Source organism: Pleurodeles waltl, chromosome 4_1, assembly GCF_031143425.1.
Source record: "Pleurodeles waltl isolate 20211129_DDA chromosome 4_1, aPleWal1.hap1.20221129, whole genome shotgun sequence".
NCBI lineage: Eukaryota > Metazoa > Chordata > Amphibia > Caudata > Salamandridae > Pleurodeles > Pleurodeles waltl.
Window position 1 is genome coordinate 9,576,972 of NC_090442.1, and position 14,266 is coordinate 9,591,237.

At 48.2% G+C, this 14,266-nt stretch overlaps 1 protein-coding gene across 1 annotated transcript in view; it reads right to left on the reverse strand.

Annotated features, from left to right (window-relative positions):
* Positions 1-1,690: 1,690 nt before the first annotated feature.
* The window catches only part of LOC138287234 (zinc finger protein 436-like), a 32,234-nt gene continuing 19,658 nt past the window's right edge, over positions 1,691-14,266 (reverse strand). The window contains exon 2 of the mRNA XM_069227588.1: positions 1,691-3,764. Within this exon, the coding sequence (XP_069083689.1) occupies positions 2,476-3,021 (546 nt within the window). The 5' untranslated portion in view covers positions 3,022-3,764 and the 3' untranslated portion in view covers positions 1,691-2,475. The remainder of the gene's footprint in view (positions 3,765-14,266) is intronic.

Consider the following 14,266-nt stretch of genomic DNA (forward strand, 5'->3'; position numbering starts at 1 on the left):
TTGGAGTATATGGTTTGTGTTACCCCTATACCTATGTGCTCCTATTGCAATCTACTGTAACTTTACATTGCTTGCATTACTTCCTTTTGCTATTACTGCATATTTTTGGTGTTGTGTACATATATCCTGTGTATATTTGGCATCCTCATACTGAGGGTACTCACTGAGATACTTTTGGCATATTGTCATAAAAATAAAGTACCTTTATTTTTAGTATATCTGTGTATTGTGTTTTCTTATGATATTGTGCATATGACACCAGTGGTATAGTAGGAGCTTTGCATGTCTCCTAGTTCAGCCTAAGCTGCTCTGCTATAGCTACCTTCTATCAGCCTAAACTGCTAGAAACACCTCTTCTACACTAATAAGGGATAACTGGACCTGGTACAGAGTGTAAGTACCCCTTGGTACCCACTACAAGCCAGGCCAGCCTCCTACAGTGACCTCGTTCCAAACTAACACTACTAGGTAGTGGAGATGATGGTCTGCAGCAGGGACTCAGCAATTTGCTGAAATTAATTCAGTGGATGCATTAGTTTTTGCCATCATTGGCTACTGAAGAGGTTTATTTTTCTTTCTTCTGACTTGCATATTTGATTGGTGAATTCCTTCCTTTACGCAAGGTTGAGCTATGAGAACACTGTGTATTTGAGGGTTTCAGCATCACACAGCTCATTTTCAAGTGATTCAGAATGTTGCACTCAGTGACATTCCTGGTCTAAGAAAGTCTCAACAATATCACATACTTTCACTGTTTGCTCACAAGCAGCACATACTTTTCAAGTTCATGCATTCACCAGCAGAGTTTATATACAATGGGGATTCCTTTGTGCTTGGAAACACAGTCTTGAAAATCATTCATGCCTCTTTTCTTCTGAATTCAGATTTCTTTTCCAGTGCCAAGGTTCCAGAAATGTAAAGCTGTGAGTCAATGATTCTTGATTCTAGCTCCTAACAGCAGAAATCTGTTACTGCTAAAGAGTCAATCTTTAACAAACTGTCAAAGCCTTCAGAAACCTATTAAGAACTAATTTTCAACAGCTCTTTCTCCTATCAATAATTTTGTCATCAGTCACTATTTCTGCCCTTTCACCAGTCAGGATTTGGCTGAATAACGGTCTTCAAATAGGAAACTCATGAAATATATTTACATATAATTAACATACCCATGAATCATTTGCTTAGTCAGTGATGATCCGACAAATCTCCCAAGGATGCAGCTGTCCTCTGGAAGTGCCACTATAGTGAGTGCATTTACAGACGCATGTGATGATGGAAAGGAGTATCACCTCTCCTGTGTCAGGGCTTGGGAGGTAAATGTCGTGCATTGCAAGCATTAACCACTAAGAATTACGGCTAACATTTTCCTACCTGTACTTCTACCTTTGGACGTGTTCTCTAACTGCTGTCACAGAACCATAAGGTGAACACTGTTAAATCGGTTCAAGTGTGTTGGGTTTAAGGGTTTTATCACTGATCCCCCTGTTAGTCCAAGCATTGTTCATAGTGTTGCCTGTACAGGTAGCCTGTTCAGGTGTTCTCGGATGTTTTTCTTTATAGCTCTACTTCATAGAATAAAAACCAGCACTTTCTTTATTTTGGTCCGCACTGTGCTAAAGTGCCAGAGGGTTTTGTGATGCTTCATTTCTTTTTCTTATCTGTAGAGAAATGAGCAATTGCTGAGAACAGACACTTTTATGATTTTATGATTATTTTTTTTCATCTTTGCAGATAATCGGGTCTTATATAACCTATTAATTATCCGCTGGCATTTAAACATCCCACATAATTGTAACAGAATCATCTTTTATAATTTGCTGATGGCTTTATAAGCATGATGGACGACAGCTCTCCACACATTCACTGCACTTGAATGGTTTTTCCCCTGTGTGTGTTCGCTGATGATTCTTTAATGTTGAGGATTCACTAAAACTACTTCCACATTCATTGCCACAGTGTGGTTTTTCTCCTGTGTCTGTCTGTTGAGGTCTTTGTAGATGTGATAACCCACTAAAGCTTTTCATAAATTCACGACAATGGTATGGTTTTCCCTCCATGTGTGTGTGTTGATGTCTTTGGAAGAGTGATAACCAACTAAAGTGATTCAAACATTCGGCACAATTGTATGGTTTTCCCGTGTGTGTTTAATAGTGTCTTTCAAGGGTTGTTAACTGACTAAAGCTCTTCATACATGGTTTATACTGTGTGTGTTCGCTGATGACTATACAGGGTTGATAACTGACTAAAGCGCTTTACACATTCACTGCACTTGAATGGCTTTTCCCCTGTGTGTGTTCGCTGATGATTCCTTAATGCTGAAGACTGAGTAAACCTACTTACACATTCATTGCAATGGTATGGTTTTTCTCCTGTGTGTGTTCGTTGATGTACTTGGAGGTGTGATAACCGACTAAAACTACTTCCACATTCATTGCAATAGTGTGGTTTTTCCCTTGTGTGTGTTTGCTGATGTACTTAGAGGTCTGGTAAGCGACTAAAACTCTTGACACATTCACTGCAGTGGTATGGTTTTTCCCCTGTGTGTGTTTGCTGATGTCTTTGGAGATCTGATAACTGACAAAAGCTCTTCACACATTTGCTGCAATGGTATGGTTTTTCCCCTGTGTGTGTTCGTTGATGTACTTGGAGGTGTGATAACCAACTAAAGCTCTTCACACATTCACTGCAACTGTATGGTTTTTCACTTGTGTGTGTTTGCTGGTGTCTTTGGAGGTGTGATAACTGACAAAAGTTCTTTATACAGTCACTACATCTGAATGGCTTTTCCCCTGTGTGTGTTCGCTGATGCTCTTTAAGGAGTGCTAAATGACTAAAGCTTTGCACACATTCAGTGCAATAGAATAGTTCTTCTCCTGTGTGAGTTTGCTGATGGCGCTTTTGTAGCGATGACAAATTAAAGCTCTCGCTGCACGTGTATGATTCTTCTTTCTTGGTTGGTGTCTCTGGGTCGGTGATATGTTTGTCCACTTCCCATGACTGTGTTTCCTGACGGGCCAACATGGTTGATAAAGCACTTGTACTATTCTCACATTTGCTGTATGTGTTGGTATTCAGTACATTTGAATTGCAATTTAACTATAAAATGCAATAGTAACTAAATTCTTGCCACACTTACAATATGTGTCAGGCTTCTTTGTGAGTGACTGTGTCTTTAGAATAAATAACAGTGTTTGATGCTTGTGGGTGAAGATTAATCCTCCTCCTTCTGGTTGGTGCAAATTAGGACAGTACTCTGTAATTTAAACAGCAGAACTCCTCTTTCTTTCACCCTTCAGTTGTTTGTCTCCACTCTGTTGTGCTTTTCTCTGGTTGCTGTGGTTTGGCTAGATAGAGTTTACAATACACCTAGAACAGAGCACTGCGGTAACCAGTTCATACTGATCCATTCAAAGCTGGTGGTTGATCAGTGCTGCTGCCTTAATTTGTTTCTAGAGTTAATTCCTTTATTCGTGTGGCGTGGAGGTGCACAGCTCAGACTTTCACTGAACTGCCCTTGACTGATTCTTCCAGGATCTGTCAGTTTATGTTCAGGTTCCTCTGTCTCTGACTGCACCAATGTTTAGCGTGATTCTGTTACACATTGTTTCTTACAGCTGTTTTGCAGATTTCAAGTATTATCTTCATTATACATAAATATTTTGTACATTCAAGGGGTCGGTCCTGTTGTTTCTTACAGCTGTTTTGCAGATTTCAAGTATTATCTTCATTATACATAAATATTTTGTACATTCAAGGTGTTGGTCCTGTTGATTGGAAAGAGATTCAAAATTACTGAATGCAAATGTAATGTACTGTGAATACACAATAGTTATCTGGCTGTAAATGACATCTCTTCTTTGCTATCTTTAAAACGTATCAAAGGATATTTCACCACACATAGATATCCAACTAAAAGTTCTGTTGAATACAACTCATTGTATTTACTTCAGAAAATAATGTGATTTACCAGTGTCCACAGAGTAACTTAGTAAAGAATGGGCGATCACGGAGCACCATGTGCTACAGGTACAGGTTTAGGAAGATGCACATGGACAAGGAGGTGATTCACCAGTGTCCACAGAGTAACTTAGTAAAGAACGGGCGCTCACGGAGCACCACGTGCTACAGATACAGCTTTAGGAAGATGCAAATGGACAAGATTTAATTTATACAAGAGCAGATTGTGGAAACAGAGATGAAGCTGGATGTGCTGCTATACTGGTAGCCACGGCGACGATGCTTTGGCGGCCATCCCCATGGCGGTAGGTGGTTTTTACCGCCACTGTCATAATGAGGGCCTTAGTTGGTGTCAGGCAGAGGCCAGTCCAGGCCCAGTTGCCCTAGATGAACTTGGCAGTTGAAGAAAGATTTCTTGTCGCTTGATGGATCCCTGTAGCTTGAACAAGAGGTCAGTTTTATAATCCTTGAAGTCAACTTCTTTGTCCTGGGTAGCAAAGACAGCAGGCCCAATTCTCTAGGGATCGTCTAAGGCTGGGAAAAGGTAACTTTCTAAAAATACCTTTTCCATAATAGATATACAAAATGTGATTTTTACCACTGAATTTGAGTTTGAATATCTCTTAAAAAGAGTTCTTACATTATTTTTCTATCTGCTTCCAAACAGAAATTAGCATTATTGGATGTCATAATGTAACCCACTCTTTTCCTACTATGCAGGCAGCCTTGTTACACTAAAAACAGCTTTTGGACCTTTTTCATTGTACTGACATGTGGAAAAGTAAACCTTTACATGTCCTACTTTTAAATACAGTGTACCGTGCCTTATGGGCAATGACGCCTAAGTAGGGAGGGTCTTATTAATATTTCTAAGGAAAGCTTAGGGCTGTCAAAAGGAGTTATTTTGATGAGTGGAATGTGCAGTTTAAAACTGCATGGCCAGACTACAATGGTAAGTCCAGAGACCTGCTTAACAGGGCCACTGCAGCGGATGGCACGAAGTGTGCTGCAGTCCAATGGTACCATTTAATTTATAGGCCAGGGGTACACTTTGTACCAAATACTAGGGACTTATGGGAAATTAAACAAGCCAATCAGGTGGAAACCAATTTTACGAAGTTGAAAGGAAGCATACAATCACTTTACTACTGGTTGGCAGGGTAAAGTGCACAAAGTTCTGTAGCCAGCAAAAATAAGGTTCAACATAAAGGTAACTCCGCTCCAGCCAAAAGCTATGCTAGGCTAATCAATACCCTGCTCAGGTGATAGAATGTGGGCAATTTTCTTCTGCAGTGGCACTTGTCTGTTGTAGGCCCCTTTGAACCTATCTGTACCCCTGTCATCATCCTCTTTGGCTACTGAACTGGCTCACGTGGAACCCTTCTCCCCATCTGCAGATGACATCTGGGAGGATTTATCTGTGATTCCACTAAGGAGGTGGTACTGCTGTAGCCAATTAGGTGATGCAACCCATTCTGCCCTGAGTCAGATTTCTGTTCCCAACCCACAAAGACGGTAACAAACAGAAGTCACTGAGATCTGTCAATATCAAGGGCCAGGCCCCTAGCCATCAACTACCAGGTGGAGCTTCCAGTCTGGGGCTTTGGGCATGCCCCACCTCCAGGCCAGAGTTTGGCAAGGAATCCCTCCCATTCTCCTGAGGTCTCCCTCGCCTTTTAGGTTTTTCAGAGATGGGTATGGGGGCTACACCCTCAGATGGTAGTTACCCTCCTTCCACTGACACTGCTGCAATCTCAGGGGTGGTATCCTGAGACTGGTGTCGCACTCAGGGCCTGTGCCCTCCTACTAGACATGAGGAACCACATTCCCCCTTGAAGGAAAATTACTATGTCTGTGTTGAGCAGGAGTCTGCCTGGAGCAGGCCTCTGTGGCGGCGGCCCAGCTCTGCGCAGCCTGCAATGTTACCTATACATGAAGGTAAGCGCATGTTCCACTGCCCAGCTCTGTGCAGCCTGCAAACTGTTACCCATATATGAAGATAAGAGCATGTTCCACTGCCAGCTCTGTGCAGCTTTCAGTGTGTTACCCATACATGAAAGTGAGAACAAGTTCCACCACCCAGCTCTGCGCAGCCTGGAATGTGTTACCAATACATGAAGGTAAGAGCGTGTTCCACCCACCCCAGCACAGCCTGCAATGTGTTACCCATATATGAAGGTAAGAGCATGTTACACTGCCCAGCTCTGCGCAGCCTGCAATGTTACCTATACGTGAAGGTAAGCGCATGTTCCACTGCCCAGCTCTGCGCAGCCTGTAAACTGTTACCCATATATGAAGGTAAGAGCATGTTCCACTGCTAGCTCTGCGCAGCTTTCAGTGTGTTACCCATACATGAAAGTGAGAACAAGTTCCACCACCCAGCTCTGCGCAGCCTGGAATGTGTTACCAATACATGAAGGTAAGAGCGTGTTCCACCCACCCCAGCACAGCCTGCAATGTGTTACCCATATATGAAGGTAAGAGCATGTTACACTGCCCAGCTCTGCGCAGCCTGCAATGTTACCTATACATGAAGGTAAGAGCATGTTCCACTGCCCAGCTCTGCGCAGCCTGGAATGTGTTACCAATACATTAAGGTAAGAGCATGGTCCACCGCCCCAGCTCTGCGCAGCCTGCAACTGGAACTAAGCAAAAATCTTTCGCAGCTTGCACTGATGTGCAAGGAGTTTTTGAAGATGGTGACTACAAAGCAGTACGTGCTGGTGGATTGTCCTGGTCAAATAAATCAGATTAATGCCCTCTTGCTTGTCCTTCAGAAAGCTGATCCGTCAGTCACACTCTAATAGTGTAGGATTAGGCATTCTCAGTACACAGGTACAAGTGGATTTGATGCAATGGCACCTTAACAGATTCAGAGTCTCGAAGGTAAATCGACAAAAGCCACACAGCTTTGAGGAAAGGCGGCTGCCCAGGACCTTTGGTCCATGTTCAGAATACCACGGCCCAAAAATAGAAGACATTGATGTTAAAGCGAGCTGTGAAGCTGTTTGGCAGTGAAGAGAGTGGAGCAAACCTTCAAGGTTGCTGCTGTATCTGGCTCAAAAATGGATACAGAATTCACGATAAAGGGAACCGTGCTGCTTAATTAGCGATGAAGACAGTGGTGCAAAGATTCAAGGTTGCTGCTGTAAATTGATTGCAAACACAGATCAACGCAGAGAGCACGATGGCAATCGAGGCAACTTTAAAAGGGAAAAGCTTCCTGATGGTTTCCCTTCTACGTGTGCATAGACTGTAATCACAGAGAGTGTGCCCATGGTATCTATATCAGGGGTGGGCGAGAAGCCTACACCCAATGAAAACGTTAGGTTCATTGGAGCAGCTCATGAAGGGTTAGCTTCTGCACATGCTGGCTTCAGTGCCAGGATCTGGGACGACATCTGCAATTCTTACACCTGTTTCTTCTGGAATGTGGCTGAGTGAGCCAATAATATGCAGAAGCCTTCATTGCTATGGTTTTGGATTCATGATTGGAGTGGTTTTACAGCTTTTGTGGGATTCAGTTACACAAACAAATTTCCCTAGAGTAGTAATAGATGATCACACTTATATAAAGCTCTACCTGGTCCAACAGATGGGATCTCCCCTCCTTCGAGGGGTGAGGTGGGGCACAGATTGCTGGGATAGTGATGGATTAATCAAAGTAAAAAGAAGTCACAACCTTTGTAAAAAAAAAAAAGGCAGCTCGGGTCCTCAGCACCAGAACATTTGGATAAACGTTGGTATATAGCAGTTGTACTGAAAAAGTCTGGCGCTCCATCATGCTACAAGCTGAAGTGAATACAATGAGAACAACTGTCTTGAGAGTTAGAAGATGCAAAGAGCAACTATGAATTGGTTCGAAAGGTGTGCAAGAATATCACAACCAAGTTAAGGTCCCACTGAGGCATTCCAAAAGATGTTTAGTCTGGCAAATGCAAAAAAGCTGAAAGGGCCAACAAATAACCTTTAACAGTGGCTACCAGAAGACCTTACTTGGCCTAAGACAAAACAAACAATACAACAGTTTTTCATGGAGGTGTAGACTGCACAGATTTGGTTTTAAAACCATGCCCTGCTGCTGCAGTAACCTAAACGGAGGACACGTGCTCATCATTAGAAGGTCAGGGTCGCACACTTTTGTGGCCCAATCTGGAGTCACAAGGATGACTTGGACATAGTAATTCCTGATCCTCTTCATAACTTGGAGAAAATAAGCAGAGGACAGCGGCCAACCACACAAAGGAACTCTTCAAAGTATTCCAGGAATTCTCCTACCTGACAGCCACAGAAAACACCATCCAACCCTCCCAAGAACTCTACAACTCTCTCTCGGACTACTTCCACAACAAGATCTCCACCTCCTACAACAGTTTTGACCCCCAGCCCACTGCTCTCAATCTCAACAGCCTCAACCAACCACTGCACACCAGCCACATAATCACCACCCAGACCACCACGACCATCATGTGTTCCATCCAGTCTGTGGTGCCCACCAACACCTGCCCCCACGTCTCTTTAACCTATGATCCAAACCAATCAGCACGCATCTCACCAGCATCAACACCTCCATCTGCACAGCAACCCTTCTGAACAGATGGAATCACATGGAGATCAGACCCCTCTTAAGGAAACCCTCTGCTGATCCCAGCGTTCTCAAAAATTATTGATCAATTTACCTACTACCATTCCCATCCAAAGTAATTAAGTAAGCCATCAACCAACAGCTCCCTAAATACCTGGAACAAAACCACCCACTTGACGCGTCACAAGCAGGATTCCGTGCCAACCACTGCACCAAGACTGCTCTGATCGCTGCTACAGATTACATCAAAACTCTCCTCGACCACCGGAGAAACCATGGCCATGATCCTCCTCTGCCTCTCTGCTGCATTCAACACCATCTCCCCCATATCCTCATCAACAGACTTCACAACATCAGCATACAGCAAAATGCCCCCAAATGGATCGCCTCCTTTCTACCAGGAAGCACACAGAGCCCCCAACTTCCTCCCTTAACTTCAGAACCCAAGGACATCATATGTGGCGTACTCAGGTGCACCTTGTTCAACACATACATGACCCACCTCGCAGACAATCGTCAGATCCCACAGCCTCAACATAATCTATTTCTCAGACGAAACTCAACTTATCCTCTGGCTCACTGAGGACCCCTCCAACCAACTTCTGCGATGCCACACCCAATGTAGCCAACTAATGAGAGGCAAATGCCTCAAACTCAACTCCGACAAGACAGAAGTACTGATCTTTAGGAAGAACATCTATGTTTGGAAGCACAGCTGGTGGCAAGCAGAACACAAATCCACAATGACACCAACAGACTATGGGCGCAATCTAGGCATCCTCCTCAACAGTGAACTGACCATGAAATTCCACAGAATCTTCAGATGGATCCCAGTCAACACCAGACAGATCATCACCCATACCCTGGTCACCAGTCACCCCCACTACGGCAATACTCTCTACGCCGGCATCTCCAGCCAGATCATTGAAAACTCCAGACCATACATAATTCTTCAGCTAGACTCATCCCGGATCTCCCCAAGTGGACCCACATCACCTCCCCCCCTCAGAAACATACACGTACAGTAGCTCCCCATCCAAAAGAGATGCAAGTTCAAGATCTTCACGCGCACTTACAAAGCTCTACATGATCAAGGACTGTCCAACATCAACCATCAAATGAACTACCATCTATCCGCAAGACACCTGCACTCCTTCTCACTTGCCCGCGCACACACCCTCTGCAACCATTGGAGCAATAGCGGGGGTGCTCCTTCTCCTACATCCCCGCCAAGGCCTGGAACGACCTGTCCTCCCACCTCGGAACAGCATCCTCCCTGGTAGACTTCAGAAAGAAACTCAAGACTTGGCTGTTCGATGTAGACATAGCACCCTCAGCACGCAGATATCCCTGTGGGTGACAGTGCTGATTGATTGACTGAGAGAAGAAATGGCGTACAGAAGTTCATGATCCATTCAAACCATCTCCTAGAGAAAGCTTTCTTTTGAATCTCAAAGTGTAAAGGCCTTTACACTTTTGTAAGGAAATGCCTCCTTGGCATGGTAACCCCCTGACCTTTTGCCTTTTGCTGTTGCCAGTTATGATTGAAAGTGCGCTGGGACCCGGCTAACCAGGCACTAGCACCAGTGTTCTTTCCCTAAACTGTGCCTTTGCTTCCACAATTGGCACAGCCCTGGCACCCGGATAAGTCACTTGTAAATGGTACCCCTGGTACCAAGGGCCCTGATGCCAGGGAAGGTCTCTAAGGGCTGCAGCATGTATTATGCCACCCTCGGGACCCCTCACTCAGCACAGGCACACTGCCTCACAGCTTGTGTGTGCTGGTGGGGAGAAAATTACTAAGTCGACATGGCACTCCCCTCAGAGTGCCATGCCAACCTCACACTGCCTATGGCATAGGTAAGTCACCCCTCTAGCAGGCCTTACAGCCCTAAGGCAGGGTGCACTATACCACAGGTGAGGGCAGACATGCATGAGCACTATGCCCCTACAGTGTCTAAGCAAAACCTTAGACATTGTAAGTGCAGGGTCGCCATAAAGAGTATATGGCCTGGGTGTTTGTCAAACACGAACTCCACAGCTCTATAATGGCTACACTGAAATCTGGGAAATTTGGTATCAAATTTCTCAGCACAATAAATGCACACTGATGCCAGTGTGTGATTTATTGTAAAATCCACCCAGAGGGCATCTTAGAGATGCCCCCTGAATACCAGTCTGACTCCTCGTGCTAGGCTGACCAGTTTCTGCCAGCCTGCCACAACCAGCCGAGTTGCTGGCCACATGGGGAGAGTGCCTTTGTCACTCTGTGGCCAGGAACAAAGCCTATACTGAGTGGAGGTGCTTCTCACCTCCCCATGCAGGAACTGTAATCAATCAATCAATCAATCAAGAATTTGTAAAGCGCGCTACTCACCCGGAGGGTCTCAAGGCGCTGGGAGAGGGGGGACCGCTACTGCTCGAACAGCCAGGTCTTGAGTTGCTTCCTGAAGGTGAGGTGGTCTTGGGTCAGACGGAGGTGGATGGGGAGGGAGTTCCAAGTCTTGGCTGCCAGGTAGGAGAAGGATCTTCCTCCCATGGTGGCTTTTCTAATGCGTGGAACGGCGGCGAGGGCGTGGCTGGTCGATCGTAGCTGGCGGGTGGGAGTGTAGAAGGTCAGGCGGTTGTTGAGGTACCTGGGGCCCAGGTCGTGGAGGGCCTTGTGTGCGTGGGTGAGGAGGCGGAACGTGATTCTCTTGCTGACAGGGAACCAGTGCAGGTCTCTCAGGTGTCCAGAGATGTGGCTGTGTCGGGGGATGTCGAGGATGAGGCGTGCGGATGCGTTCTGGATGCGTTGGAGTCTTTTCTGTAGTTTGGTCGTGGTTCCGGTGTAGAGGGTGTTTCCGTAGTCCAGTCGGCTGGTGACGAGTGCCTGGGTGACCGTTTTCGTGGTTTCGGTGGGGATCCATCGGAAGATCTTTCGGAGCATGCGTAGGATGTTGAAGCATGATGATGAGACGGCGTTGACTTGTCTGGTCATCGAGAGGGAGGAGTCCAGGATGAAGCCCAGGTTGCGTGTGTGGTCCGTTGGTTTGGGTGCGCTGCCCAGGGCAGGGGGCCACCAGGAGTCGTCCCAGGTGGAGGGTGATGATCCAAGGATGAGGACTTCCGTCTTGTCTGAGTTCAGTTTCAGGCGGCTGTTCAACATCCACTCGGCTACGTCTTTCATCCCTTCGTGCAGGTTGGTTCTGGCGGTGGCTGGGTCGTTGGTGAGGGAGAGGATCAGCTGGGTGTCGTCGGCATAGGAGATGATGTTGAGGTTGTGTTGGCGTGCGATGGCTGCGAGGGGGCTCATGTAGACGTTGAAGAGGGTGGGGCTGAGTGACGATCCTTGTGGTACGCCGCAGATGACTTCGGTGGCCTCGGATCTGGACGGGGGGAGGCGGACTCTCTGGGTTCTTCGGCCGAGGAACGAGGTGATCCACTCTAGTGCCTTCTCTTGGATTCCGATGTTGCTGAGGCGCTGCACTAGGGTGTGGTGGCAGACAGTATCGAACGCTGCAGAGAGGTCCAGGAGGATGAGTGCCGCTGTTTCCCCGTTGTCGAGAAGGGCTCGGATGTCGTCAGTGGCTGCGATGAGGGCGGTCTCGGTGCTGTGGTTGGCTCGGAAGCCGGACTGTGAGTGGTCGAGGGATCCGTTAGTCTCGAGGAAGGTGGCAAGCTGTCTGTTGACGGTCTTCTCGATGACTTTGGCAGGAAACGGGAGGAGCGAGATGGGGCAGTGGTTCTTGAGGTCGGTGGGGTCTGCTGAGGGTTTCTTCAGGAGGGCGCTGAGTTCGGCATGCTTCCAGCTCTCCGGGAAGGTGGCGGTGTTGAAGGAGCAGTTGATGATGTCCCGGAGGTGGGGTGCGATGACGGAGTCGGCCTTGTTGAAGACGTGGTGGGGGCATGGGTCGGTTGGTGATCCGGAGTGGATGGTGTTCATCGTATGGATAGTGTCTTCGGTGCTGACCGGGGTCCAGGCGCGGAGGGTGGTGTTGGGGGGCGTCGGTTTGGTGGTTGGTTGCGTGGTCTGTGCGCCGAAGCTGTTATGTATGTCGGCTATCTTGCGGTGAAAGAACGAGGCGAGTGAGTCGCAGAGGTCTTGTGAGGGAGTGATGTTGTTGTTTCCGGCGCTGGGGTTGGAGAGCTCTTTAACGATGTTGAAGAGTTCCTTGCTGTTGTGTGCGTTGTTGTCTAGTCGTTCTTTGAATGCTGTCTTCTTGGTGGTGTGGATCAGCTGGTGGTGTTTGCGGGAGGCGTGCTTGAGGGCGGTCACGTTGTCTGTAGTCTGGTTTTTTCGCCAGGCTTTCTCGAGGGTGCAGCAGTTCTTCTTGGAGTTCTTGAGGTCGATGTTGAACCAGGAGGCTTTCTTGCTGTTGTGCTTGATGGGATGGGTTTTCAGCGGTGCGAGGTTGTCGGCGCAGCTGGTGATCCATTGTGTGAGGTTGTTGGCTGCTTGGTTGGGGTCCGCTGAGCTGGCGGGAGGGTTCTGGTTCAGTGATGTGGAGAGCCTGTCGGTGGTGATCTTGTTCCAGCTCCTGCGGGGAGCCTGGTGTGGGTGGTGGTGAGTCGTGGTTCTTCTGAAGCTGAAGTGGACGCAGCTGTGGTCTGTCCAGTGGAGTCCGGTGGAGTGGCTGAAGGAGATGTACTTGCTGGAGGAGAAGACTGGGTCAAGCGTGTGTCCCGCGTAGTGGGTGGGGGTGTTCACCAGTTGCTTGAGTCCGAGGTTGGTGAGGTTGTCCAGCAGGGTGGTGGTGTTGTTGTCGTTGTTGTTCTCCAGGTGGAAGTTGAGGTCCCCTAGGAGGATGTAGTCAGCGGAGGGGAGGGCGTGTGGGCTGATGAAGTCTGCGATGTCTTCGCTGAATTGTGTGCGGGGTCCTGGGGGTCTGTAGATGAGGGTGCCTCTGAGTGTAGTCTTGGGGTCGGTGTGTATCTGGAAGTGAAGGTGTTCGGCGGCTGTGAGGGTGTCGTCGGTGTTGGTCGTGATGCGGATGGTGTTCTTGTGGACGATGGCGATGCCTCCTCCTGTCTGGTTGACGCGGTCCCTCCGGGTGATCTTGTATGCGTCCGGGATGGCGATGGCGATGTCGGGCGCTGAGGAGGCGTTCATCCAGGTTTCTGTGAGGAAGGCGACGTCTGGAGATGTGGTGTCGAGCAGGTTCCAGAGTTCCAGGGCGTGTCTGTGGATGGAGCGGGTGTTGAGCAGGATGCACTTTAGGTGGTTGCTGCTGGTGCTCGGTTTGGCGGGTGCGGTGCGGGTCTGGATGCAGGAGAACTTGCAGGATTGGCAGGTGAAGGGTCTGTGGGTGCGTCTTGGGGCGGCACGGCAGCACCCGGGGATCCGGCCGGTGTTGAGTGCGAGGAGGGTGGCGGCGCTGTAGGTCTTGCGGGTGGGCTGGCCTCTGCGGGGGCTAGGGGGTCTGGCGCTGGGCGCGGGCCACGCGCGGACGGGCGCAGACGGGCTTCTTTTAGGCGTGCCAGCGGCGCGCCCGCTGCGCGGCCTCCATAAGAGTGGAAGAGGGTGGGAGGAGCAGGTGGGAGCGGGGCGGCCAATGGGCAGCGAGGGGGGTGGAGCTACGGGACGCGGCGGCGGGAAACGGGCGGCGAGGGGGAGACGCTGGGCGCAGGGAACCAGAAAACAGGACCAGACTGGGCAAAAGAAGGTGAGGATAGCAAAAAAGGCGGCAACAGGACACAGGTATGGAGCAGCGGTCAGCGGTCACACAGGGGCTGCGTGGCGGT